General features: G+C 47.1%; 2 protein-coding genes across 10 annotated transcripts in view; one reads left to right on the top strand and one right to left on the bottom strand.

The window, feature by feature from the left end:
- Nucleotides 1-9,038, bottom strand: part of MAFK (MAF bZIP transcription factor K) — a 32,764-nt gene extending 23,726 nt beyond the window's left edge. For 2 of the 5 annotated variants that reach the window (XR_011364592.1, XM_069983918.1), the window contains exon 1: nt 8,870-9,038. The gene's annotated coding sequence lies outside the window, so the exon portion shown is untranslated. The remainder of the gene's footprint in view (nt 1-8,869) is intronic. The other 3 variants (XR_011364591.1, XM_069983916.1, XM_069983917.1) reach the window with 2 other exon arrangements.
- Nucleotides 9,039-12,271: 3,233 nt separating this feature from the next.
- INTS1 (integrator complex subunit 1) overlaps nt 12,272-23,084 on the top strand; it is a 46,746-nt gene continuing 35,933 nt past the window's right edge. For 2 of the 5 annotated variants that reach the window (XM_069983910.1, XM_069983915.1), the window contains exons 1-9: nt 15,304-15,393; nt 18,312-18,385; nt 19,293-19,360; nt 19,958-20,248; nt 20,631-20,827; nt 21,361-21,498; nt 22,148-22,307; nt 22,415-22,520; nt 22,799-22,985. In XM_069983910.1, the coding sequence (XP_069840011.1) occupies nt 19,303-19,360; nt 19,958-20,248; nt 20,631-20,827; nt 21,361-21,498; nt 22,148-22,307; nt 22,415-22,520; nt 22,799-22,985 (1,137 nt within the window). In that variant the 5' untranslated portion in view covers nt 15,304-15,393; nt 18,312-18,385; nt 19,293-19,302. Of the gene's footprint in view, nt 12,295-15,297; nt 15,435-18,311; nt 18,386-19,292; nt 19,361-19,957; nt 20,249-20,630; nt 20,828-21,360; nt 21,499-22,147; nt 22,308-22,414; nt 22,521-22,798; nt 22,986-23,084 lie in introns of those variants that run through there. The other 3 variants (XM_069983914.1, XM_069983912.1, XM_069983913.1) reach the window with 3 other exon arrangements.

Raw genomic sequence — 23,084 nt, 5'->3', positions numbered from 1 at the left:
CATAATGGCGATCAGAATAATCCCCGGACCAACGTGACCCCTGAAATAGGAATAAGGGACAGAATTTAGATAATGTAGAACCCCAATGACGTGTGGTACGCCTTGAAGCGATCCAGTATGCAGAGGCCGGGGGGATCAGGACAGGCGTCACACTGGAAAATGGCGTCCTTCCTGATCCCCCTGTTACGCCACACTCTGCACTTCTTCTGGGGTCTCCCGTTCTCCAGTGTGGGGGACGTCACCTGGAAAATGTTGTCCTGGTGCGATACGGGGTCCTTCATATCCAGAAGCGCTGGGTCCGCTCCATGGCTGCTAAATATTAGGGCGCTATTACTACTTCTGATATGTTCGGATCGTGCCGCAAGCTACAGGGCAGCGAGGGACTGGAAGAGGGGGTGCTGGTATAAAAGTTATCCCCGTACAGGTGGTGACCTTTATCCAGCAGTGGGAAGATCAGTTCCCGGACGATCTTCCCACTTGTTCCGAGGATGGGAGGGGGAGGGGGCATCTGGGGGCTGCATTCGGGTGTCCCTTCCTACATACACTCTAAGGGTACATGCACACTGCGGAATCGCGACAGATAACCCTTCGTGCATTCCGCAGTTGGCACCCGCCGGCGGACTGATGCAGGCGCACGTCTCCGTCCGTGTCATAGACTCCATTCTATGCACAGGCGGATTCCGCTCTCCGTCCAACGTGTTCATTCTTTGGATGGACGACGGAATCCGCCCGTGCATAACATGGAGTCTATGACACGGGCGGAGACGCGCCCCTGCATCAGTCCGCCGGCGGGTGCCAGCTGCGGAATGCACAAAGGGTTATCCTTCGCCATTCCGCAGTGTGCATGTACCCTAAATCTGTAAGTGAACCCTGAGGTACGCTCACACAGTTTGTAGAATTTCACACCATACCGTGATCTCTTATTGGGACGGTACTGGCGGAAAAGACGTGTCTGGGGGGCAGCGTACGCTACGCTACCCCCCAGACATGTCACTGGATGATGAGGATGAATGGAGGAAAGAAGGACCCCCCCATTCATCCTCACTGGCTGTTTCGGTGTCGGAGGCAATAATAACGTATCCCTCTGTCGCCGAAAACACCCTGGGGGCCATCTTTATACGGGGACTAGTATATGGGGTATGTAGTGGTGTAGTGTCAAACTTTATTCAATGTAGTGTGGTGTAATGTAGTGTTTTTTACGTGTTTTTTTTACAGTAAGTATAAAAAAAACCTACGCCAACAAAGGAGTTGCTGATAAATGCCGCACTTATGTGCGGCACTTATAAGCAGACCGTGGCAGTAGAATATAGAAAAAAAACACCCTACGCCAAAAAGGAGGAGTTGCTGATTAGCAGCGCACTTTCGTGCGATGCTGATCAACACTCAGCGGCGATAGGGTGCGGAAAATAGAAAAAAAAAAAATTTGGGAAAAAAAAAAAAAAAAAATTTTATATTCTGAATATCCCTGTAGCTGCTGATAAGTGTATTACACTTATCAGCCGCTAGGGGGCAGCAGAGCGCAAAATCCGGAAAATGACGAGGCTGGAGCCGAAAATAGCCGAAAGAAGACGACGAGGACCGCCGGAAAGACCCGAAGACCGAACGGAATGACGGAGGACGCCGCGAACCCAGAAGCCGCCGATCAGGAGCCCGGGACAGGTGAGTAATGTACAAATACCTGCTCTGGACCCCTCCGCTACCTAGCTGAGGGGTCCAGGGCAGGTATTTACTATTTTGTGGGACTCTGATCGCCGTGCCACCGGCCCGATCGCCGTGAACGGCCGGCCGGCCGTTCACGGCGATCGGGCCGGTGGCACGGCGATCAACATTACTTTTTACAGTAATGGCGGTCGGTGCCGTCCTCGGACAGCACCGACCACCATTTTTTTCCGGGTCATCGATGACCCGGAAAGGTTCCGATCGCCGCTATTGGCTGATCTGAATTGATCAGCCTATAGCAGCGATCGTAAGCACGGGGGGTGTTAACCACCCCCCGTGCCGAGAAGCTATGATGGCCTGCTATGATTTATAGCAGGCCATCTTCCCCGACCGCTGTGTGTGAACACGCAGCGATCGGGGAAACATCGGGCGTACATTTACGCCCTGATGCGCTAAGTACCAGGGCGCCAGGGCGTAAGTTTACGCCCGATGTCGTTAAGGGGCTAAATGAGTACTCCATTGGATTTTTTCACTGTTCTCCCTGAGTTCAGTGATTGTTGTGTTTTGTTGGTCTATCATTTCCCCAGTAGCCAGAATCCTGCTCCACACTGATGAGGGGCAAATACCCTGAAACTGCAGTCTGTGGATGGATGCCTGCCTTGGTAACCCTTGTCTTATGTCGTTATACTCGCCACAGAGTTAGACTTTGACTTCCAGGGGCCACCCTGGTGTTTCCCTATTTAGGTCCCAAAGCTCGCAATAGTGAGGACCTGAGGGACTACGTATCAGGGTGGTTTGGTGCTCTCCCCACTGGGAGGCACCCCTTGGCAACAGGCTTCCTTCTCTGGAGAGAAGAATACCTATTCCCGTGTTTTGAGACTCGCAACTCTGAGGCACCACGGACCCCTTCTTTGTATATAATATAAATTATAATTATAATTATATATATATATATATATATATATATATATATATACATATACACACACACACACACACACACACCAGTGACACTTAAAAGCCCCTAGGGCAGGGGTAGGGAACCTTGGCTCTCCAGCTGTTGCAAAACTACAACTCCCATCATGCCTGGACAGCCAGAACTAAAGCTTTGGCTGTCCAGGCATGATAGGAGTTATAGTTTTGCAATAGCTGGAGGGCCTGGGTTCCCTAACCCTGCGCTAGGGCAATGGTCTATTATCTCAAGAAGAATCCTGTAAGTAGTCGGACACATACCATTTTACCAGAGACTTGCTGCAAGGGATATCACCTTTCTATTGTTCTAGTTTGGGTTTAGACATTGCATTGAAGTCTATGCCAGAACCACGCGTTAATCCATTTCTATTCTTCTTCTATGCAATTGCAGTACTAGTGCTCATTCTTGCCCGATGCTGCAGTATTATATTATTTTCCCCACATCCCCCATACATTGCTGTAACATCTGGATGCTCTGCAGTTTGCATAGTATTACCAGGCATGGCTCTGCTTACATTTACGGCACCTGATAAAGCGTCCATTATGTATCCTCTCACATGCACTTCTATGTGACAGGAATCAATAACCCCTAATGTAATATCCTTTTCTGCTCCGGTAACCATCAGGCACAGGCGGTGACATAGGTGGCGGATCATCGTGTACTACACACGCAGGAGCACTTGAGTCAGCGGGGATGTAACAAACAAGGGCTGACCTGTTGCTGGCGGATTAACGCTTTTTATTTTTGTATATAATCAATCATAGTAAAGTTCCGGTTGTCATGGAAACAGGACATCGCTGTCACATCCATACATCCATTAATGCTCAATGTCACCACGGAAGAATTTTTAGCTGCTTACAAAGAGAGAGAGAGAAAGAAAAAAAAGTAGCGGCGAAGGAAAAGATGATGTGACCTTTAAGTTCACCTACAAGGTGCCAACTTGTGAGCCCCAAGAAGAAAAGCATGGGCGTGGTGCAAAAATATGTGACTAAGCTTTCTATGTAGAGGACTGACTCACTAGTCTGTGTCCACACCTCGCACAATGTCTCCGCACACCGGCTGACCTTTATACAAGGAAATGCTGATCTGTTCTCCTCGGAGTGGGACGGTTAATATTAAATGTGCACATATTAACCCCTCAGAGGCTGGGGTGTGAATGAGGATTGCACAGGGAGCTCGCTCTGGTTATTGCAGTGACGGCATCTTAACATTAGTAGAATGTCCGGCATGCCGAGCCTAAAAATAGTGGCGGTAACAATGATGGGGAGGGGTGTGGGGCTGGCCATAACACTGGGGACACGGCCCTCTGTATTCCTAAGAGGATATTCACAAGTGGCAGGAAATATTTTTGGAACTGTCCCTGTGATATGAGGCTGGCAGAAATCCCAGAGCTTGCCTCCAATAGGGCCCAATTCTGGTCTATAGGGCTATGTACACACTGTGTATTCTGCAGCTCAGAAATGTGTTTGTAAATGAGCCTTGGATTTTCCACCATGTTAAATGTATTTGGATTGTTTTTATGCATGGTTTTTGGCTTACAGGATGGCTTTGGAGCTTTGCGGTGCATTTACTGACATATTAGGGAAATCAGGAGGTGGTGTGCAATCATTCTGGTCTTATTACATCCAAAATATGGTCCTTTTTACATCTATAGCTGGGGAAATAAATTAGACAACAGATGTCTTTTCAGGCTTTTTATACCCCCAAAACTGTGTGCGAACATTGCCCATTTGCTTTGATCAGAACATGATCAGTTCTAACCAAGGAAAACCTGGACATGGAAGGTCCCAAAGTGGAATAACCAACCGCATTCTGCCCATGGCGCAGACATGTGTGTCAGACAAGTCACAGCTTATTGATGGCAGCAGGTCACACTGCTGTGACCAGGAGATAGCGGGGGAAAGAGCGTGACACCAATGCCCTCCATTCCCTGGCCGGCCACTAATTCCTACAATGTAGCCTCAGAGTTGCGTTGGCTGTCAGGAAGATATGGCCGGGGAGTGGATGGGGCTGCTACCACTCTCCCCCGCTATATCTCCTGATCACTGTAATGAGATCAATAACTTTTGGCATTCCTGATGACACATGAAAAGTTATTTTTCATGACAGTTTTGTTCAATTCTATGCCGGCATCCCCATTTTTCCTGCTCTGTCAATAATGAAAACAGCGTTGTTGGATCCATCACAGCCGACACCAGTGCTGCATTACTTTATCCAGCATCTCTTGTGTAATCTGAGGTGATGGCACTTTCAACTCAAGCATGACCTCAACTGGATGGGGTGCCAACCTAGTATAACAAGTCGTATTTATACCAGATGCTTGAAGCAATGCAGCATACAACGTAAGATACAATGCATCATCCCCCAACCTAATGCTGTACAGCTTTCACAAAACTACAACTCCCATCATGTCCACAGTGTGGGCGGGAGAGCAATCCTCTCCCAGCTCTGTGTCACATGATCAGTAAGGCTCCAACTTATATTGTATGTAAGTGTATGGAGCCTGAGTGATATCACTGACTCGTTCTCAGGATCGGCTCAGACCCAGACTGACACATCTCTGAGGTATCGCATCAAGTTTTTTTCTGATGACAGTGACAGTGTAACAGAATTTAAACTCACAGACTTGTAGGCAATCCTCTAACTAAACAGCCTGGATGCTTGGCTAATATATTTTACTTGTGTATGGATATATTTCTATATAGTATATAGGATATAATAGCTATGTAGCTTAGTGTACGGCATATACTGTAATAGCCTCTATGTATACAAATATGTAGATAAACACAATGGTCAGTAATGACTCCGATGATCCTTTCACAAGTCACATTTATGCTTCTGAGGTTATAGCAGCCCATTCACCCTCAGTGTAACCAATGTGAAGTACACCCAAATGTTAAAGAGGTCTTCCACCTAAACCAATCTCTGCAGAAGGAGACTGAAAGATGTGGTTATACTCCTGCCAAACCACAGGCCTGTAGTTAAAGGGGTTATCCAGTGCTCCAAAAACATGGCCACTTTCTTTCAGAGACAACATGACTCGTGTCTCCAGTTCAGGTGCGGTTTGCAATTAGGCTCCATTCACTTCAATGGAACTAAGCAGCAAAACCTACACGCAACCTGGAGACAAGAGGGGGACTGTCTCTGGAAGAAAGTGGCCATGTTTTTGTAGCACTGGATAACCCCTTTAGGGTACAAACACACACGGCATATACGCTGCGTATTTACTGCTGCGATACGCAGCAGATACGCAGCAGATTAGATCTAAATAACTGAACACAGCATAAAATCTGCACCACCGAATCTGCTGCATATCTGCTGCGTATCTGCTGTGTGTGTTTGTACCCTTAGGGTACAAACCCACTTGCCGGATCTGCAGCGAGTCTCCATGCTGCGTTTTTGCAGGGAGACTCGCTGCAGATCCCGGCCCTATACTTTCATTAGCAGAGAAACTCGCAGCAGGGATGTACATCCCTGCTGCGATTTTGTCTGCAGCCCTCCCCATTAACCCCCTAGCCGCCAGACATTATACATTACCGGGTCCCTGTTCCCGCTTGCTTCGGGGCTCCCGGTGTCTTCACGGCCCGCCCGGCCAATCAGTGCGCTGCGGCAGGGCAGCGCACTGATTGGCCGGGCAGAACGTGCCGGGAGCCGCTGAAGCAAACAGGAACGGGGACCTGGTAATGTATATCCTGCCCGCCTCCCCTGCAGCCCCGATCGCCCCGGCCGCATGATCGCCCCCCGCACCCCCCGGCCGTGGGATCGCACCCCCCGGCCGCGGGATCGCCCCCCGCACCCCCCCTGCAGCCCCGATCGCCCCCGGCCGCATGATCGCCCCCCACAACCCCCGGCCGCACGATCGCCCCCCGCACCCCCCGGGGGGACCGGGGGGTGCGGGGGGCATCCCGCGGCCGGGGGGTGCGATCCCGCGGCCGGGGGGGTGCGGTGGGCGATCCCGCGGCCGGGGTGTGCGATCCCACGGCCGGGGGGTGCGGGGGGCGATCATGCGGCCGGGGAGATGGGGGCTGCAGGGGAGGCGGGCAGGATATACATTACCAGGTTACCGCTCCTGCTTGCTTCGGCGGCTCCCGGCACGTTCTGCCCGGCCAATCAGTGCGCTGCCCTGCCGGGAGCCCCGAAGACACCGGGAGTCCCGAAGCAAGCGGGAACGGGGACCTGGTAATGTATAATGTCCGGCGGCCGGGGGGTTAATGGGGAGGGCTGCAGACAAAATCGCAGCAGGGATGTACATCCCTGCTGCGAGTTTCTCTGCTAATGAAAGTATAGGGCCGGGATCTGCAGCGAGTCTCGCTGCAAAAACACAGCAAGGAGACTCGCTGCAGATCCGGCAAGTGGGTTTGAACCCCAAAGGGGTTATCCAGTGCTACAAGAACATGGCCACTTTCCCCCTACTCTTGTCTCCAGATTGGATGGGGTTTGAAATTCCGTTCCATTGAAGTAAATGGAGCTTAATTGCAAACCGCACCTAAACTGGAGACAACAGTAGGGGGAAAAGTGGCCATGTTTTTGTAGCGCTGGATAAACTCTTTAAAGTATCTGTGTCTGATCATCATCATACATGCGACTGGGGTTGTTCTGCAGCAAGGATGTGGATTTCTGCATCAAACCTATAATGTGTAAATATACAGATACTCCTAATCTGAAATAGGCCGGTTATTTGGAACGTACTACCTGCCAACAATCATACCAACCAGCTCAGTTTTGTGGCAACATGTCATCATGCAGGCCGGCCTGGAAAACCCCCTTTAAGCTTTGGTATTACTCAGATTTTTCTTGAAATGACCAGAGCTATGAAAGCCTACATTACTCATTACTATAATGCAAAATATAAAGCTTCTTTTAGGAGTTATAAACTATTAACTGCCAGAGAGCCACTACTGATAGCCACCACCACTACTGATAGCCACCACCTCCAAAGATAAAGGTGCCATTCAGGAAAAGGTCAGTGGCACTGTAGACACTGCTGTGTCAGTACAGTAGCACAGAGCTTTAACTGTGTCTGAGCTCACTGCTTCGTAATGAATTATAATGCAGTGAGATTGGTCCATACCATACAGCTCATGCACGGACCGTATATACGGAGTATTGAAATGTGGAAAGTGCTGCGCCGATTGGCTGATTGGACCAACAGAAGCCTCACACACTGTGTGTGTGATCGGTGCAGCTTTCCCCTCACTGAAAGGGGTAACAGAGCCAATGTCCACATGTGTTATGGTAGTACCTCAATGAACTGCTGAGTCATGATAAGCGTGGAGGAGCAGCCCCATCTCTAGCTAGGAGGCTAAACTACAACTCCCATCACTTTAACTCAGATATCCCAGCCTTCATGGCCAGGCATGATGGGAGTTGTAGTTTTGCAACGCTGAGACTGGTGAGTGGTCAGTGTTTATCAACCAAAAAAAAAAAAAAAACTTTTATTAGGGTTCAGTAATTTAAAAGAAATCTGCTGTGGATCCGGTAAGTGTGAACGTACCCTTAGGGTACAAACACACACGACGTATACGCAGCAGATTAGATCTAAATAACTGAACACAGCATCAAATCTGCTGCAGACCTGCTGCATGTACGGTGTGTGTGTTTGTACCCTTAAAAAGTTTAATCACCCTTTAAAAAGTACAAAAAAAAAAAAATACTGTAAGTAGCCACGCCCTTGTTGCCCCCGGCAACCAATCACATCACAGCTTTCACTTCAGCTCCTGCTCTTCATAAATGAAAGCCGCTCTCTGATTGGTTGCTAGGGGCAACACAGCCGAGCCTCCTTTGTAGAAAGTTTCCCCATTGGGTTATAAGGTCACGTGATGACGGGGTCTTGTGAAATAGGAGGAAAAATATTTAAAAATAGACAAAAAACATGGAATTCTCTATAACGCTGGGTAATAGGCACAGGGCACGCTGGGAGTTGTAGTGCGGAGCAGTGACAGGTCTCCTGCGGCCGTGGTGACAGTCAGCACCTCAGTGGCTGGAGAGCAGCTGCCGGTGGCAGCGCAGTCCCCTCTGCGGTCCGCACTCAGTCACGTCACCGCACACGTGCCACTACCGGAGTCACTGCCGTGCACGCCGCGGCCTACCCTGTTCCTGTCACATCTGCGGCCTGGGAAACCCCGGCTACTGAGCGCTTACACCGGTCACACACGCTGCCATACGCCGCGACTACACGAGCTACAGCCCGGCCACGTCCGTGCTCTGCCCTCCCCCCCGGCTCCAGCGGCCGCTTACCTGCTACGCCTCCGTGGGCTGCTCGGGTTAGACGCGATGCCGGGGGCGCGCCTGCGACTTCTCACCGCCACCACAACAACAACAACGGCCAGCTCCGCCGAACGCACTCCACTTCCGGGAACTCGCCGTCACCGCCGACGTCACTGCTACGTCACCAGGCCCCGCCCCCTTGCGTTATCCATTCATTCGAAAGCCAGCTGTGACGTCATGGAGCGGGAAGGGTCACGTGTTGGTGCCAGAACAGAAGCGCTCAGCAAAAAAGCGGCTTCACCTCACTGGTCTCTACAGTCCCCGGATGATATCATTGTTACCTACTACACGACTGATTACATTTTGTACACAAGAAGCTGATTGGTTGTCATGGGCAACAGAGCCAATAGAGTATCTTCAACCAATCAGGATCCACCTTTCATGTGTTTCTGGCTCTTTGGAAGATGAAAGCCGTGGCCTGATTGGTTGCCATAGACAACTGCCCTACCTTATATCTATAACCCACCTGTCTCCACCTGCTGGTGCCTTCTGCCAATAAAATTACTATTAATAAAATTTATTTATAAATTGTACGGGATTTTGTCACACTAGGGATCAGCGGGCCCGACTCCAGTGCTGAAGGCCGGGACGGTGCCCTGGAAATAGACCAGCGCTGTCAAAAAGGACCGTGGCACCGTCATCCTTGTGCTGACGCCAGACTATTGATGTAAGATGGTACACTATAAAGTCTTTCTGCCCATTCTTGCTTGCCTGAGCATTGTTGTATTCTTGCATAAGTAGCAAAGGTGTGTTTCTGCTATTCCCGTTTATCCTGACCTGTTTTTTGGATTACTCTTCCTGCCTGACCCCTGTCTGTATTCCCTGTCTCTCACATTGCTGGCTCAGAATGTCTGGCCTGTCTTGAAGGCGCTTACCCTGATCCTTCACCTGTCCGACTACGATTCCTGACTTATCCCTGGGAATGCGCTGTCTCTGGAGCTGATGGCCCAGCCTGCTGACCATGTATACATGCCTGTTCCCTGGTGAAGACCTAAAGGACATATATATATATATATATATATATATATATATATACCAAGCAACACATGGTCACTCAAAGTGCTAGTGCAACATCCTAACCAAAACGTATTATAATACCATACCACCTCATCTTGTGCAAAATTTATCCATAATAAGAGTATAATAATAATAAAACCAATAATTATTACATACCCCATATATATTCTGCATTTATTCATAACCTTTCATAGATCTATTATCCATGAATGAATTTCATGGTTGGATCATCAAATGAACCAAGTCCAACGTTGAAGAACCCGTATTAAAATATTTTCATCCCTGTACATCAGAGCAAATAACCCTGCTGAGCATCACTTATTAGCATCCAATAGGCCCAAATCTCATATCCCACCTGTGGCGTCCCCCCCCTGATATTAAAGGGGTTATCCAGCGCTACAAAAACATGGCCACTTTCTTCCGATTTATTCTCCTGCTCTTGGCCACGACCAACATCTTTTTATGGCCACTTGACGGGTCTTTCTTCGGACGTCCGTCATTTTTTCCACAATTTCACAAATAACGGACAATGTTTTGAAATAACGAATAATGTTATTTGGGCGCGAAATGGCGGACGTCCAACAAATGGCCAAAAAAGGACGTTGTGTGGTCATGGCTTTAAAGTGTAACTATCATTTTAAAAAACCTTTGATATGTCATAGCAACATGTCAGAAGTTCAGTTGGGGTCAGTCTGGGTGATAGATTGAAGGGGTGGACATGCTCAGCACACTGTCCCTTTATCTCTGCTATAAGGGTGGGTTCACACTACGGAATCCGTGCGGATAAGCTCCAACGGATTCCATTGCTCGTTCCAGTTCGCGGTGGTGTGCCTCCACATCAATTCTTTCAGCGGACAGCGGAATCGGAGTCAGCCCGACCATAGAATGGTGTGTATGGAGCCGGTGGAGAGGCGCACCACGGCGAGCAGTTACGAGCGACGGAATCTCGACAGGAGCCTCACATGCAACATGCAACAATCAGGCATCCCTGCTGAACTTAGCCAGGAGCCTGGCTCTGCCAGGTTCCCTGTCTGAGACAGACCATCTGTGGTGTAAGGACACACATATGGAGAAAGCAGAGACTTTCTTTCCTAAAGTGACTCTTATACCCAAGATGCAGTGCTAAACACTAAAAGGAGGAAAAGTCAGAGAATACCTCAACCCACGCCATGAACATATCTACACATTGCAGGAAAGTATTCTAGATTAAGGAACTGATCTGGTTAGAGCAAAGCAGCCATAGTCAAGGCCTTTGTACTCTATATCGCAGCGCAGGTGACACCGGGACATGCTCGGACACTTTGCGCAACTCAGGTAACCAAGACTGGGGCTTGTATCACCCATGTAGGACAGGTACCCCGACACTACAGGGCATAAGGTGGTTATATCGACAAAGGTCGAAACACGGGCACAAGTATTCTTCTTCTTTCAAGTATTTCTTCTTCAAGTATCTCTTCTACTTAAGTTCCGGCAAAGCACACTACTAAATTGGGTTGAGACTCTCCAGACAAACTCCTCTCTACTCTTCTGAACTGTCTGCTCTACTCAACCAAACTAGCACTACTGTTCCACCTCAGCACTTCAGCAACTCTCAGTACAGATCTAGTGAAAGCAAGTCTGTATCTTTCATGTATTGCTCTATAATAGTGGCCCAATCAGGTGAGCCTTGATTTTACTAACCAAAAGTGAATTACCCCCCGCTGAACTGTACCCCCTGCTGAATTCTACACGGTACCTACAGCATTAAGTACTTTCGAGTATACTCAAACAACTATCTCTATTGACTTCATTAAGGGTACAAACACACACGGCATACACGCTGCGTATTTACTGCTACGATACGCAGCAGATTAGATCTAAATAACTGAACACAGTATCAAATCTGCTGCGTATCTGCTGTGTGTGTTTGTACCCTAAAGGGGTAGTGCGGCGCTAAACAATTAGTCACTAAATAACACACATTACGAAGTTATACAACTTTGTAATGTATGTTATGTTAGTGAATGGCCCCCTTCCCCGTGTTCCCTCCCCCACCCACGCTAGACCTGGAAGTGTAGTGCTCTATACTCACCTGATCCTTGTCGACCCCGTCCTCCATCTTGTGACAATGATGTCATCTTCGTGCGGGCGGCCGAACCGCTCCGACCATCCCTCGTGCCGGCCGCCCTCTGCCGCGTCATCGGCTGCTCAGCCGCGATTGGCTGAGCATAACTGTACATAACTGTGCTCAGCCAATCCACGTTTCCGGTCTCCTACTGCGTTCTGCATGCTTCCTCATTTCCTGGATCGTTGCTAGAAGGGCGGGAAAGTCCTCCTAACGGCTTTACCGGACACAGGATTACTCTGCAAACTGCACGGGAACAGCACCGAAGATGAAGGTAAGAAACGTATCCTCATCCTCAGTGTCCTGGGCACTATAGGGGGATAGGAGCAGGTTAGACAAATCTAGTTCCCCTGTAGTATTACTCACAACAATTGACAGGTTTAGTGAATAACACTGATTGGGTACTCCCATTCCAACTAATGGACCCTAACATAGATAAACTTGTAGGATTTATCAGGTTAAAGATTTTGCACATTTTCATTTATCAATGATTTAGCATTTAGCAAACTTTCCTCCTTCTCCTGATATCCTGCTATTTCCCTCCCATTGTTGACAGCTCATTGTCTAGGTTACCGACCAATACTCTGCTCTAAAAGCAGTGGTCTGGCTATAGCTATAGTATGCATATTTACATATAGTATACATTGTACATACACTATGGGGGGAATATATCATCCCTTCACGTATGTCTTTTGTAGTATAACTATTCCTCCCTTTATCACTATACATCTACATTATAGCTATATATACATCAGCCAGACCACTGCTTTTAGAGCAGAGTGGTGGTTGGTAAAGACCAGCATATCAGGAGAAGGAGGCAAGTTTGCTAAGAGAAGGTATGTCTCTTACTTTCATCTTTGGCACTGGTCCTGTGCACTTTGTATTTTAATATTGTGTCTAGTAAGGTTGTTTGGCTACCACCCCCAGAGCACCAATCCACTCCCCCCCCCCCCTCCTTTGATTTTCACTAGGGGGGTGGATCAGTCCTCTGGGGGTGGTAGCCCTGCCCCCCATTGCTCCAAACAGCCATGCTAGACGCAGAATTACTCTACAATCTGCACAGGAACGGCGCCGGGGATGAAGGTAAGAGACATACCTTCCTCCTCTGCGCTCCCTGCACAAAAAGGACTAATCTAGCCTGCCGATGGTTTCCCTTTAAAGGGAACCAATCACGTTAAATATGGCTATTAAGCTTGGGAAATGTGCTGATAAATCACTCAGCACACTTCCCATACATGTCCCTATATCCTTCGTCCCTGCAAAGTAAAACTTGTCAACTCACTTTTACAAATTTGTGTGCTGTATGTTAATGACCCCAAGTAGTCATCTGGGTGTAGGGCTGTTGGTGGGTAGTCACCCTCCCCTGGGTGGTTCGGCAATGTAATCACGCCCCTCTGGGCGGGAGGGGCATTATTCAAACTCCAGTGAAGCTGTGATGTCATCCAGAGGCGTGCCATAGCGCAGAGCGGCACGCCGACATTCACATCACGCTGCACATGTGCAGTACAGGGAGGCCGTTCTGTGCTGTAGATAGCATGATGAGAACGTCGACATGCCGATGTGCGCTATGGCACGCCTCTCGATGACGTCACAAGACTGAGATTTCGCCTCTTCTCAAATCCATTCCTGGCTTTGGCTTCCAAAATCTGTCTGTGTAAACGCACCCTTAACTGTTACCATTTAGTAGCTGTTGGTGTGCTGACATGTACCATGTACAGATATTTGGTTGCAATTGGTGTATATAAAGCCAGGATTGGATCTAAAAAGAGGAGAAAACTCAGTCTTTTCTTTTATGACCCATTCTTTATTTATAGTCAGTTTCTAGCTTTGGCTTCAATAATTGCAATGGAAAATCTGTCTGTGTAAACACACCCTAACTTATTATTATTTCTTATTACATTTGATGTACGTTGCTAAAAGATACCTAATTTCCAGCCACTTGGTGGTTTTAAAGGGGTACTCCGGCCCAGCCGTATTTTTCAGATATGGCCGGGGGTGGTTATGAACGGCGGAGGTCACTAACCTCCCCGGTTCCAGCGCCGGGTCCCAGATCGCGGCGCCCCGTACACCGGTTCCGCGCCTGCTTCCTGGTCAGAGCTGGACGAGATGTGACATCTCCAGGCAGCTCAACCATTCAGCGGACGAGCTGCCTGGGGACGTCACGTCTCGTGCGGCAGCTCAGACCAAGAAGCGGCCGCGGGACTGGAATACGGGGCGCCGCAACCCGGCGCTGGAACCGGGAAGGTTAGTGACCTCTGCCGTCCATAACCACCCCCTTCCCGCCCATATCTGAAAAATACAGCCGGGCCGGAGTGGTTCAGCAATTTTTTAAAAATTTTTCTTTTTTTTTTTTTTCAAATCAACTGATGCCAGAGATGTGTAATTTACTTTTATAAAAAAAAAAACTCCAGTCTTCCAGTACTTATCAGCTGCTGTATGCCGTACAGCAAGTGGTGTATTCTTTCCAGTCTGAAGAACAGGAGAGATTTTCTATGGGGATTTGCTACTGCTCTGGACAGTTCCTGACATGATCCCAGGTGGCAGCAGAGAGCAGTGACTGGAATGTCAGACTGGAAAGAAGACACCACTTCCTGCAGGACATACAGCAGCTGATAAGTACTGGAAGACTGGAGAGTTTTTTTTTTAAATAGAAGTAAATAACAAATCTCTGCTACTTGCTGGGACTAGTTGATTTGAAAGAATTTTTTTTTTTTTTTTGTGGTGAACTACCCCTTTAAACCGCTGTGGCTGACGGCGTGCTATAAGTGTTCAGTACTGATAGTGGTAACAGTGTGAATACTTACATAGCAGAGCAGTGGTCCTATATCTGTGGCTATCCAGCTGCTACACAACTACTACTCTCAGCATATCCTACCAGCTGCAGAACTATAACTCCCAGAATGTCCTGACAGCTGCTAAACCCAGAATGCCCTAGCACAGGGGCAGAGAACCTTGGCTCTCCAAAACTACAACTCCCATCATGCTTGAATGATAAAAGCTTTAGCTTTGGCTGTCCAAGCATGATGGGAGTTGTAGTTTTGCAACAGCTGGAGAGCCAAGGTTCCCTACCCCTGCTCTAGCAAGTGCAATGGCACTACTACAACTCCCAGAATGCCCTGACAGCTGGAATATGGGTATCACAGTAGCGTCACAGTTGAAACGCCACAGAATTAATAGCCCCGCCCTCTTTCCCACCACACAACCAATGACGTGCCGTTCCCTCTCCGGGAGGCGGGGCAGGGGCGTGTCGTACGTTCCCACGTTCCAATGACGTCATCAGGACGCAGCACCCGGAAGTGGAGAGAGAGGAGTCTGCGCCGTTGTGCCGTGAAGCGCCGGTGTTTACGTTCCCCTCGTGCAGCAGGTGATGCAGGTGTGAACGTTGTCTGCGTCTTTTCCCAGTGCCGCATTGTGGTGTGTACAGTTCCCATACTAGTTGCCTATTTGTCATTTTGTATGAAAAAGTCCTAGAGAGGGCGCAGGTTTGTCTCAGACGTGCGACATATGCTTGGAGACCTATCTGTCACCAGTACATGAGGCTATGTGTATGTGCTGTGCTGTAGGTAGAGAGAAATCAGGGTGATGTGTATGTTTCTATTGGGGTAGGTGTTAGAGTCTTCATAGAGCTCCATTATATAGGATAGGATCTGTAACATCACATGACGCCTCCTCAGGGTCAGCCTTGTAGATTCCAGGAGCAAGAGAGCGCCGTCCTGTCTGCGCCTAATTCCCCGCTGCTTCTGCTATTAGGCTCCGTTCACATGGAGTAAATCTGGCGGAATTTCTCGGCGGAGAATCCCACCGGCCTGCGTGTCATAATGACAGTCTATGGGAGCTCGCGCGCCTCCGCTCCGCGCTGAAGAATGAACCAGACAGTTTTACTCCGTGTAAATAGAGCCTAATGGTGGTTTTACACGGAGCGATAATTCGCACGATTAACGATGAACGATGTTTTTTTCATATTGATCAGCATTTACACGGAACGATACATCGTACGGAAAAATCGTTTTGCCATCGCTTAAGCCTATCTCACACATAGGGGAAATCGGTGAAAGACTGTTTACATGGAACGATCTGTGAATTTTTTGCGAACGATCAACGAGGATTTGAGAAGTTGTTGAAAGATCAAAATGAACGATTTCTCGCTCGTCGCTTGATCGTTCGCTTCGTTTACACGTACGATTATCGTTCGAATTTGACCGTTATCGCGCAAATTCGAACGATAAATCGTTCCGTGTAAAACCACCATAAGGGCCCCATTACACAGGACGATTATCGTGCGAAAAATCGTTAAATGGTTCGAATTTAAGTTTAATTAGTTGCAGGCAACGATCGAAAAATCGTTCATGTGTCGTTGATCGTTGATTTAGATCTGAACCTAAAATTATCGCCAATTGTTCGCTGTAATCCCACATTCGTTCGCTCAGGTTCCGCATTTGTTCACTAACTGTTCAGTGTAATGCTGCGTTCACACGGAACGATTATCTTGCGAATTTGCACGATAACGATCGAGTTCGAACGATAATCATACGTGTAAACGCAGCGAACGATTGTTATAAAAAAATTGTTACTTCGAAATCGTTAATTGTACGATCGGGCGAATTATCGTTCCATGTAAACGCAGCATAAGGGCCAGTTCACACTGAGTAAACACGGCGTAATTCCGTGGCGGACCTCTCTGCCACGGAATCCTGCCGTGCTCAGTGTGCTGCTGTAAGTGAATGAGAGGGAGCGCTCCTCTGCTGCCGCCGCTCTCCGCTCAGAGAACTAACATGTTACTTCTTTAAGAGGGGAGGAGACGGAGCGGAGGAGCGCGCCCTCTCATTCACATACAGCAGCACACTGAGCACGGTGGGATTCTGTGGCAGAGAGGTCCGCCACAGAATTCCGCCACGTTTACTCAGTGTGAACTGGCCCTAATTTGACATTGTTCATTGTTTTCCTGGGATCAGAAGGGATAAACGATCTTAGTAACTCTGTGTAAAATCGTGAACGATTTCAGGTTAACGATAAACAATCTAATTTATGATCGTTTATCGTTAATCATCACTCAGTGTAATAGGACCCTTACACACGCCGACATCAGGCGGGGGAGGGGGGGGGGGGTGGCCCAGATGATCTTTAGATGACCCATAGAAGACAGTGGCAGTCTGCAGCCACTGCTCCTATTACACGAGGTGACGGCCAGCAGACCGTCCCTATCGATATCGTGATTATAGGTCATGCTTTAGGATGCGTTTACACAGAGATTTATCCGACAGATTTTTTTTAACCAAAGTCAGGAATGGATCTGAGAAGAGGAAAAATCTCAGTCTTTCCTTTATGACCTGTTCTCTGTTTATAGTCTGTTCCTGGCTTTGGCTTCAAAAACCTGTCAGATAAATCTGTGTGTGTAAATACACCGTAAAATCTATAACCAGCCAACATTGTGCATGCCGGCTCTATGACCTATCGCACACCATTTGGTGTAATAGGACCCTAAGAGCTAACAGCATCCTTATCACTAGTAACTTTACCCGGGTACCAACAGGTTGTGTTCTCACATTTGCAATGTAGACAGCAATGTTTCCAACCTTGTAGCTGTCATCTCCGCTCCTGCAGTGCACAGGAATAGGAATACAGTAGTGTCCTGACCAGAGGAGAATATTATAATGTACAAGATCTTCATGGGAATGTATAATGCTCAGGGTTCCGGATCCTCTTGTAGATAGTATTGATTGTCTCAGAACATTGGTTTGACTGGGAGTCGCTGCCACATCTCTCCCTATACACACAGAAGTGATGGAGAGCTGTCACCTTGATTGTATACCATGTTACCAACCCATGCCAATGCTGCAAGCAGACAGGTTCTCTTTCTGGCATTCACTATGACTAAAACACAATGGAAACGTAAAATGAGAGTTTTATGGTGTTTTTGCGCCAACTGATTATTAAAACCAAAGCCAGAAATGGATTTGACAGTAGGAGAGATCTCAGTCTTTCCTTTATGACCTGTTCTCTGTTTTTAGTCTGTTCCTGGCTTTGGCCTGAATAATCTGTCAGATAAATCTGTCTGTGTGAACGCACCCTTGGTCTATTGTCAGTTGATTAATTGTCCATCTATAATAGGTAAATCTTGATGTAGTTGCCTTCTACATATATTTATACCTGTATTCCCCGGCCTGTAACTCTCCAGCTGTTGTAAGACTACAACTCCCAACATGTCAGTGCAGTAGCTGGACAGCCGTGTGACGAGTTTATTGATTTGTAGCGTGCGTGGTAATAATATGCTGTGTATATTTTCTCCCGCAGGCTGATGAAATGTAGACGTCTTTCAGCGCCTCATGCTCATGGTTTGGCTACCTTTTGATTGAAGATATTTTGAGGTATGGTTACGTCCATTTTCTAGATCTAGCCTGTATCTGTATAGTGTGACAATTGTGGTCTTTATGTTACACACTTTAGGTAAAGGGGACCTTGTACTGCATGTTGGGAGGTCCGTTACTTTTGGTCTTCAGTTATGGGCAGTATACGGAGTCCTAAATGGAATCCTTCAGCTGCAGTTCATGTTCCAAACTTCTGACAGTGTTAGATAGCTGTTAGGACAAGGAAACACCGGGTAAAAGCAGTTTTCTACTATATATATATATATATATATATATATATATATATATATATATATATATATATATATATATATATTTATTAGTGTGTCTCCCTGATCTAATAGTGTCAGCAATTTGGAACGTGAATTGCAGCTGACAGATTCACTTTTAAAGGCTGTGAGCCAATGCACACAACCATGGATGCCCTGGTCTATGTATTTGCTCAGTCTGGCCTTCATAGGCTAGGACACTCCATTTAAAGTCTATGGAACTGATGGAGATAGATGAGTACAGTCCTGCTGTCAGAGTTTGATCAGTTGGACCACCAGCATATACTCCTTTATCCTATGACGAGGTGATGAATACCATCTGCTAATATGGGATAACTAGTTGAGAGTTTACATTAAGTGTGCAAATTACGTGCAGAGTTATTAGCAATACAATCTTTAATGCTGGTGCCTCTCTGGTTAGATCATACATCCTGGGTCTCCAAACTTCGGTCCTCCAGCTGTTGCAAAACTACAATTCCCATCATGCAGCTAAAGCTTTGGATTTGGCTGTCTAGGCATGATGGGAAATGTAGTATTGCAACAGCTGAAGGCCATGTCATATATTGTGGAAAAAGTTTCATCATTCCCTAGTGAAAGCTTCATATGCATTTGTATTCATTCTGCTTATCTCTCCATAGTGTAAACAAGATGAATCGCCCCAAGGCAACTGCTGTGCGTCGGCCCAGTGCTGCCGGGAAATCCTCAGGTATTTCAGTGTGCTTTTTATAAAAGAGCTTGTCAAGAGTGTCAGGATTCTGTATTTTACTTTTAGATATGGAGCCAGGCTAGAGGTTTACTTCCCACAGTTTTTTTTCTTTCATAGGCTTGTGTAGCTCATTTGTAGTATGAATTATTGCCAAGTATACTGTGCATTGAAAAGGAGTCCGTCACAAAGACAAAGCAGTAAGGAAGTGGCAAGTGCTAAAAGAATCAGACCCCTCTACTCCATGACTGCTTAGAAATAACATTCTCCCTGCTTCATGGTGGTCTTGAGACCCCCACTTATATAGGCCCTAGTTTCACCCCTGACACATGTATCATTATGGGCCTCTGGCATATGCCCTTTTCCAGGGTATACTCCAGGCAGAATCCCCTGATGGGCGGGCAGTCGATAGGGTTGAGGGTGTGTGGCAAGGTGGGGAGAGGGCATGGCTCCAGAGCAGGTGTAGGTCCTACTGGCTTTACTAAGAGGCATGCACCTCTTAGTAAATCTGACTGAGTTTTATTTAAAGCAATCTTTATACAGATGGGGTTTCAGATAGTAAATTTGAAAGCATAAATGTTTGCATTGGTTTATTTGCAGGTCATCCACCTCCGGGGGATTTCATTGCTCTAGGCTCCAAGGGGCAAGCCACTGAATCCAAAGCCCCCACCAATCTTCTAAAGCCAGCTGCTTCTGGATTGACCTCGGAAAGGAAGCGCGAGGCCCCCTCTGCTCTAGCCAGTACTTCAGCGCTGACCGGACTCACAAAACGCCCTAAACTCTCCTCCACTCCCCCTTTGAGTGCATTGGGACGATTGGCTGAAGCTGCAGTCGCTGAGAAGAGGGCCATCTCCCCATCCATCAAAGAGCCGTCCGTCATCCCTATTGAAGGTGGTTATCCCCATTTACTGTAGAAGGTGCATGGTGCAGGACAACAGGCAGCTTATTATTTGCACTGTATGATAAATTTACCCATTTTTTGACACACCCATGTTTTGTGGCAACTATTGATTAAACTTGCGTTGTGCGAGATTTTTATAAAAAGGTTGCATATAAGAAATGAGGCTAAAAAACCGAATGTACATAAACCACATGCCTCTTATAGTGAAGAGAAGCATCTTTGGCGGAGGAGGTGCAAACTGGCATTCAAGTCTTGATAAACACCATTATATTTTTAACAGCCCCCTATGTAGATTTGCTGGTAATCTACGTAGGAAACCTGGAGGTTCTTAGGTGTTAATAGTAAAGTATCATTGTTTTTTTTTTTTTTTAGTTGCTCCAGCATCATTGCTGGATGACATTGAAGCTTCAGAGCAGGACGGCAATGATGACAGAATTGAAGGGGTGCTCTGCGGAGCGGTAAAGCAGTTAAAGATGAACCGTGCCAAGCCCGACCCAACATTGTACCTGAGTCTGATGTTCTTGGCAAAAATAAAACCAAACATATTTGCAACTGAAGGTGTCATTGAGGTAAGAATTTTTGTGTGTCCTTTTTGTTTGTTAAAGGGTTTTCCTTCAAATCAACTGGTGGCAGATATTTGTAATTTACTTCTATTCCAAAATCGCCAGTCTTCCAGTACATATCAGCTTCTGTATGTCCTGCAGGAAGTGGTATATTCTCTCCAGTCTGACACAGTGCTCTCTGCTGCCACCTCTGTCCATGTCAGGAACTGTCCAACGCAGTAGCAAACCCCCTAGAAAACCTCTCCTGCTCTGGAAATGAAAATTATCACTTCCTGCAGGACATACAGCAGCTGGTAAGTACTGGAAGACTTCAGATGGTTTAATAGAAGTAGATTACTAATCTCTTGCACTTTCTGCCACCAGTTGATTTGAAAGATTTTTTTTTTTCTTTTTGGTGAACTACCTCTTTAAGCAAGTTTCCTGTCATTCCACTGATCACAATAGTGAAGGGAATAGTAGCTGTATATAGGGGTGATTGTTATGGATTTTCGATAAGCTGTCTTTATACTTGAAATGATTCCTGTAATCATAACTTCCAGGCCTTGTGTAGTCTGCTGCGGAGAGATGCCTCAATAAATTTTAAAGCCAAAGGAAACAGCCTGGTGTCTGTGCTAGCCTGCAACCTCCTTATGGCGGCCTATGAAGAAGATGAAAACTGGCCAGAGATTTTTGTGAAGGTAAGAGTGCTACACTTTACAATACGGAGGTTATTCATTCATGTAGGACTGTGAACAGAAATAGCTGCATATGTGACAACAGTTGTCCAGGGTTATTCCCCATCCTCCTACCTCAAGCAGGCGGACGTTGCCAGTCTATTCATTGATTATGAGAGCTGGGAGATAACCAAATGCTATGCTTGGCTATCTTTGCAGCTCCCATAGAGAATATATGGAGCGACAGCGCACATGTGTGTTCCACTGCTCCAGTCTTATGGGAGCTTTGGGTCCCTGCTCTCAACATTGCTGAGGATCCCAGCAGTCACAGCCCCTGCGATCACATAGTTATCCCCTATCCTGAGAATAATTGATACCTTGTAATGCGGCAAGTTATGTGCTGGTGGAGGAAAACTGAGAGTAAAAAGCTTTGATGTGACCAGTTCTCTGAAAGGGGTATTGCTAACATTGCCATAAACGTCTGATAGATGGGGGTCCTACCGATCTGTAAAATTAATCCCCCCTGACCCTGTCCAGCCTGGTTGCATTGGCCAGGATTAGAAGCATGGACTGTTTTATGCAGTTAATACTTCCAACACTGAATATCCATGGTGCGCCACATATTGCCACCTTGTGTGTTCAGTGCATCTCATGGCCCCTTTACATTTTTCAGGTTTATATAGAAGACTCTTTGGGAGAGAGGATTTGGGTTGACAGCCCTCACTGTAAAACCTTTGTGGACAACATCCAGACTGCGTTCTGTACAAAAATGCCCCCAAAGAACATGGCATTACAAGGAGAAGCTGGTCGAATAGCCGGGGACCTGAGTGCTGGTAAGGATTGTATAATTCATTCACTATCTGACATCTTTCCTTTCTATGATAAATTCAAAAGGTGTAAAAAGCTACGGATCAATAAAAGCTGAATCTTGCACTTTCAGGCAACAGTCCTCACCCGTCTATGGCGGAGGAGGAGGACAGTCAAACAGAACTGCTCATTGCTGAAGAAAAAATGAGCCCCGAGCAGGAAGGCCAACTAATGCCGCGGTATGTGATCCCCCTGTCCCAAGCAACACTCCAAAATACCCAATGAGGCAGCGCATGGAGTCCAGGCAAAGCTTATTGTTTGCATTTTGACCTGTAGGATTTAGCTGCAGAACTTACATTGTCCAAAGTAAACTTTTGTGTGTTTTTTTTCCCTGTATATAAAAGTATGAAAATTATTGGTGATGGCAAGAAAGATTCTTGTTGCAGATATCCTTATCTAATCATTTTTTTAGTTGACTGCTGATTTTTTTTTTTTTGCACTTCTGATTGATCCCTAGGTATGAAGAGCTGGCAGAAGGTGTGGAGGAGTATGTCCTAGATATGCTGAGAGATCAGCTCAATCGGCGGCAACCCATGGACAATGTCTCCAGAAATCTCCTGCGGTTGCTTACTGCTACCTGTGGGTATAAAGAAGTGCGACTCATGGCTGTGCAGAGGCTGGAGATGTGGCTGCAGAACCCAAAGGTATGTCCTCTTTATTGTATCATAGTTGAGTAGAACCATTTACCGGCGTATAAGACGACTTTTTAGAAGTCTTATCTTCTTAGAAGTCGGGGGTCATCT

The sequence above is a fragment of the Dendropsophus ebraccatus genome, chromosome 9 (genome assembly GCF_027789765.1).
Source record: "Dendropsophus ebraccatus isolate aDenEbr1 chromosome 9, aDenEbr1.pat, whole genome shotgun sequence".
Classification (NCBI taxonomy): Eukaryota; Metazoa; Chordata; class Amphibia; order Anura; family Hylidae; genus Dendropsophus; species Dendropsophus ebraccatus.
Note: the sequence above shows the minus strand (reverse complement) of the source record. Positions and strands in the feature narration are given on the sequence as shown.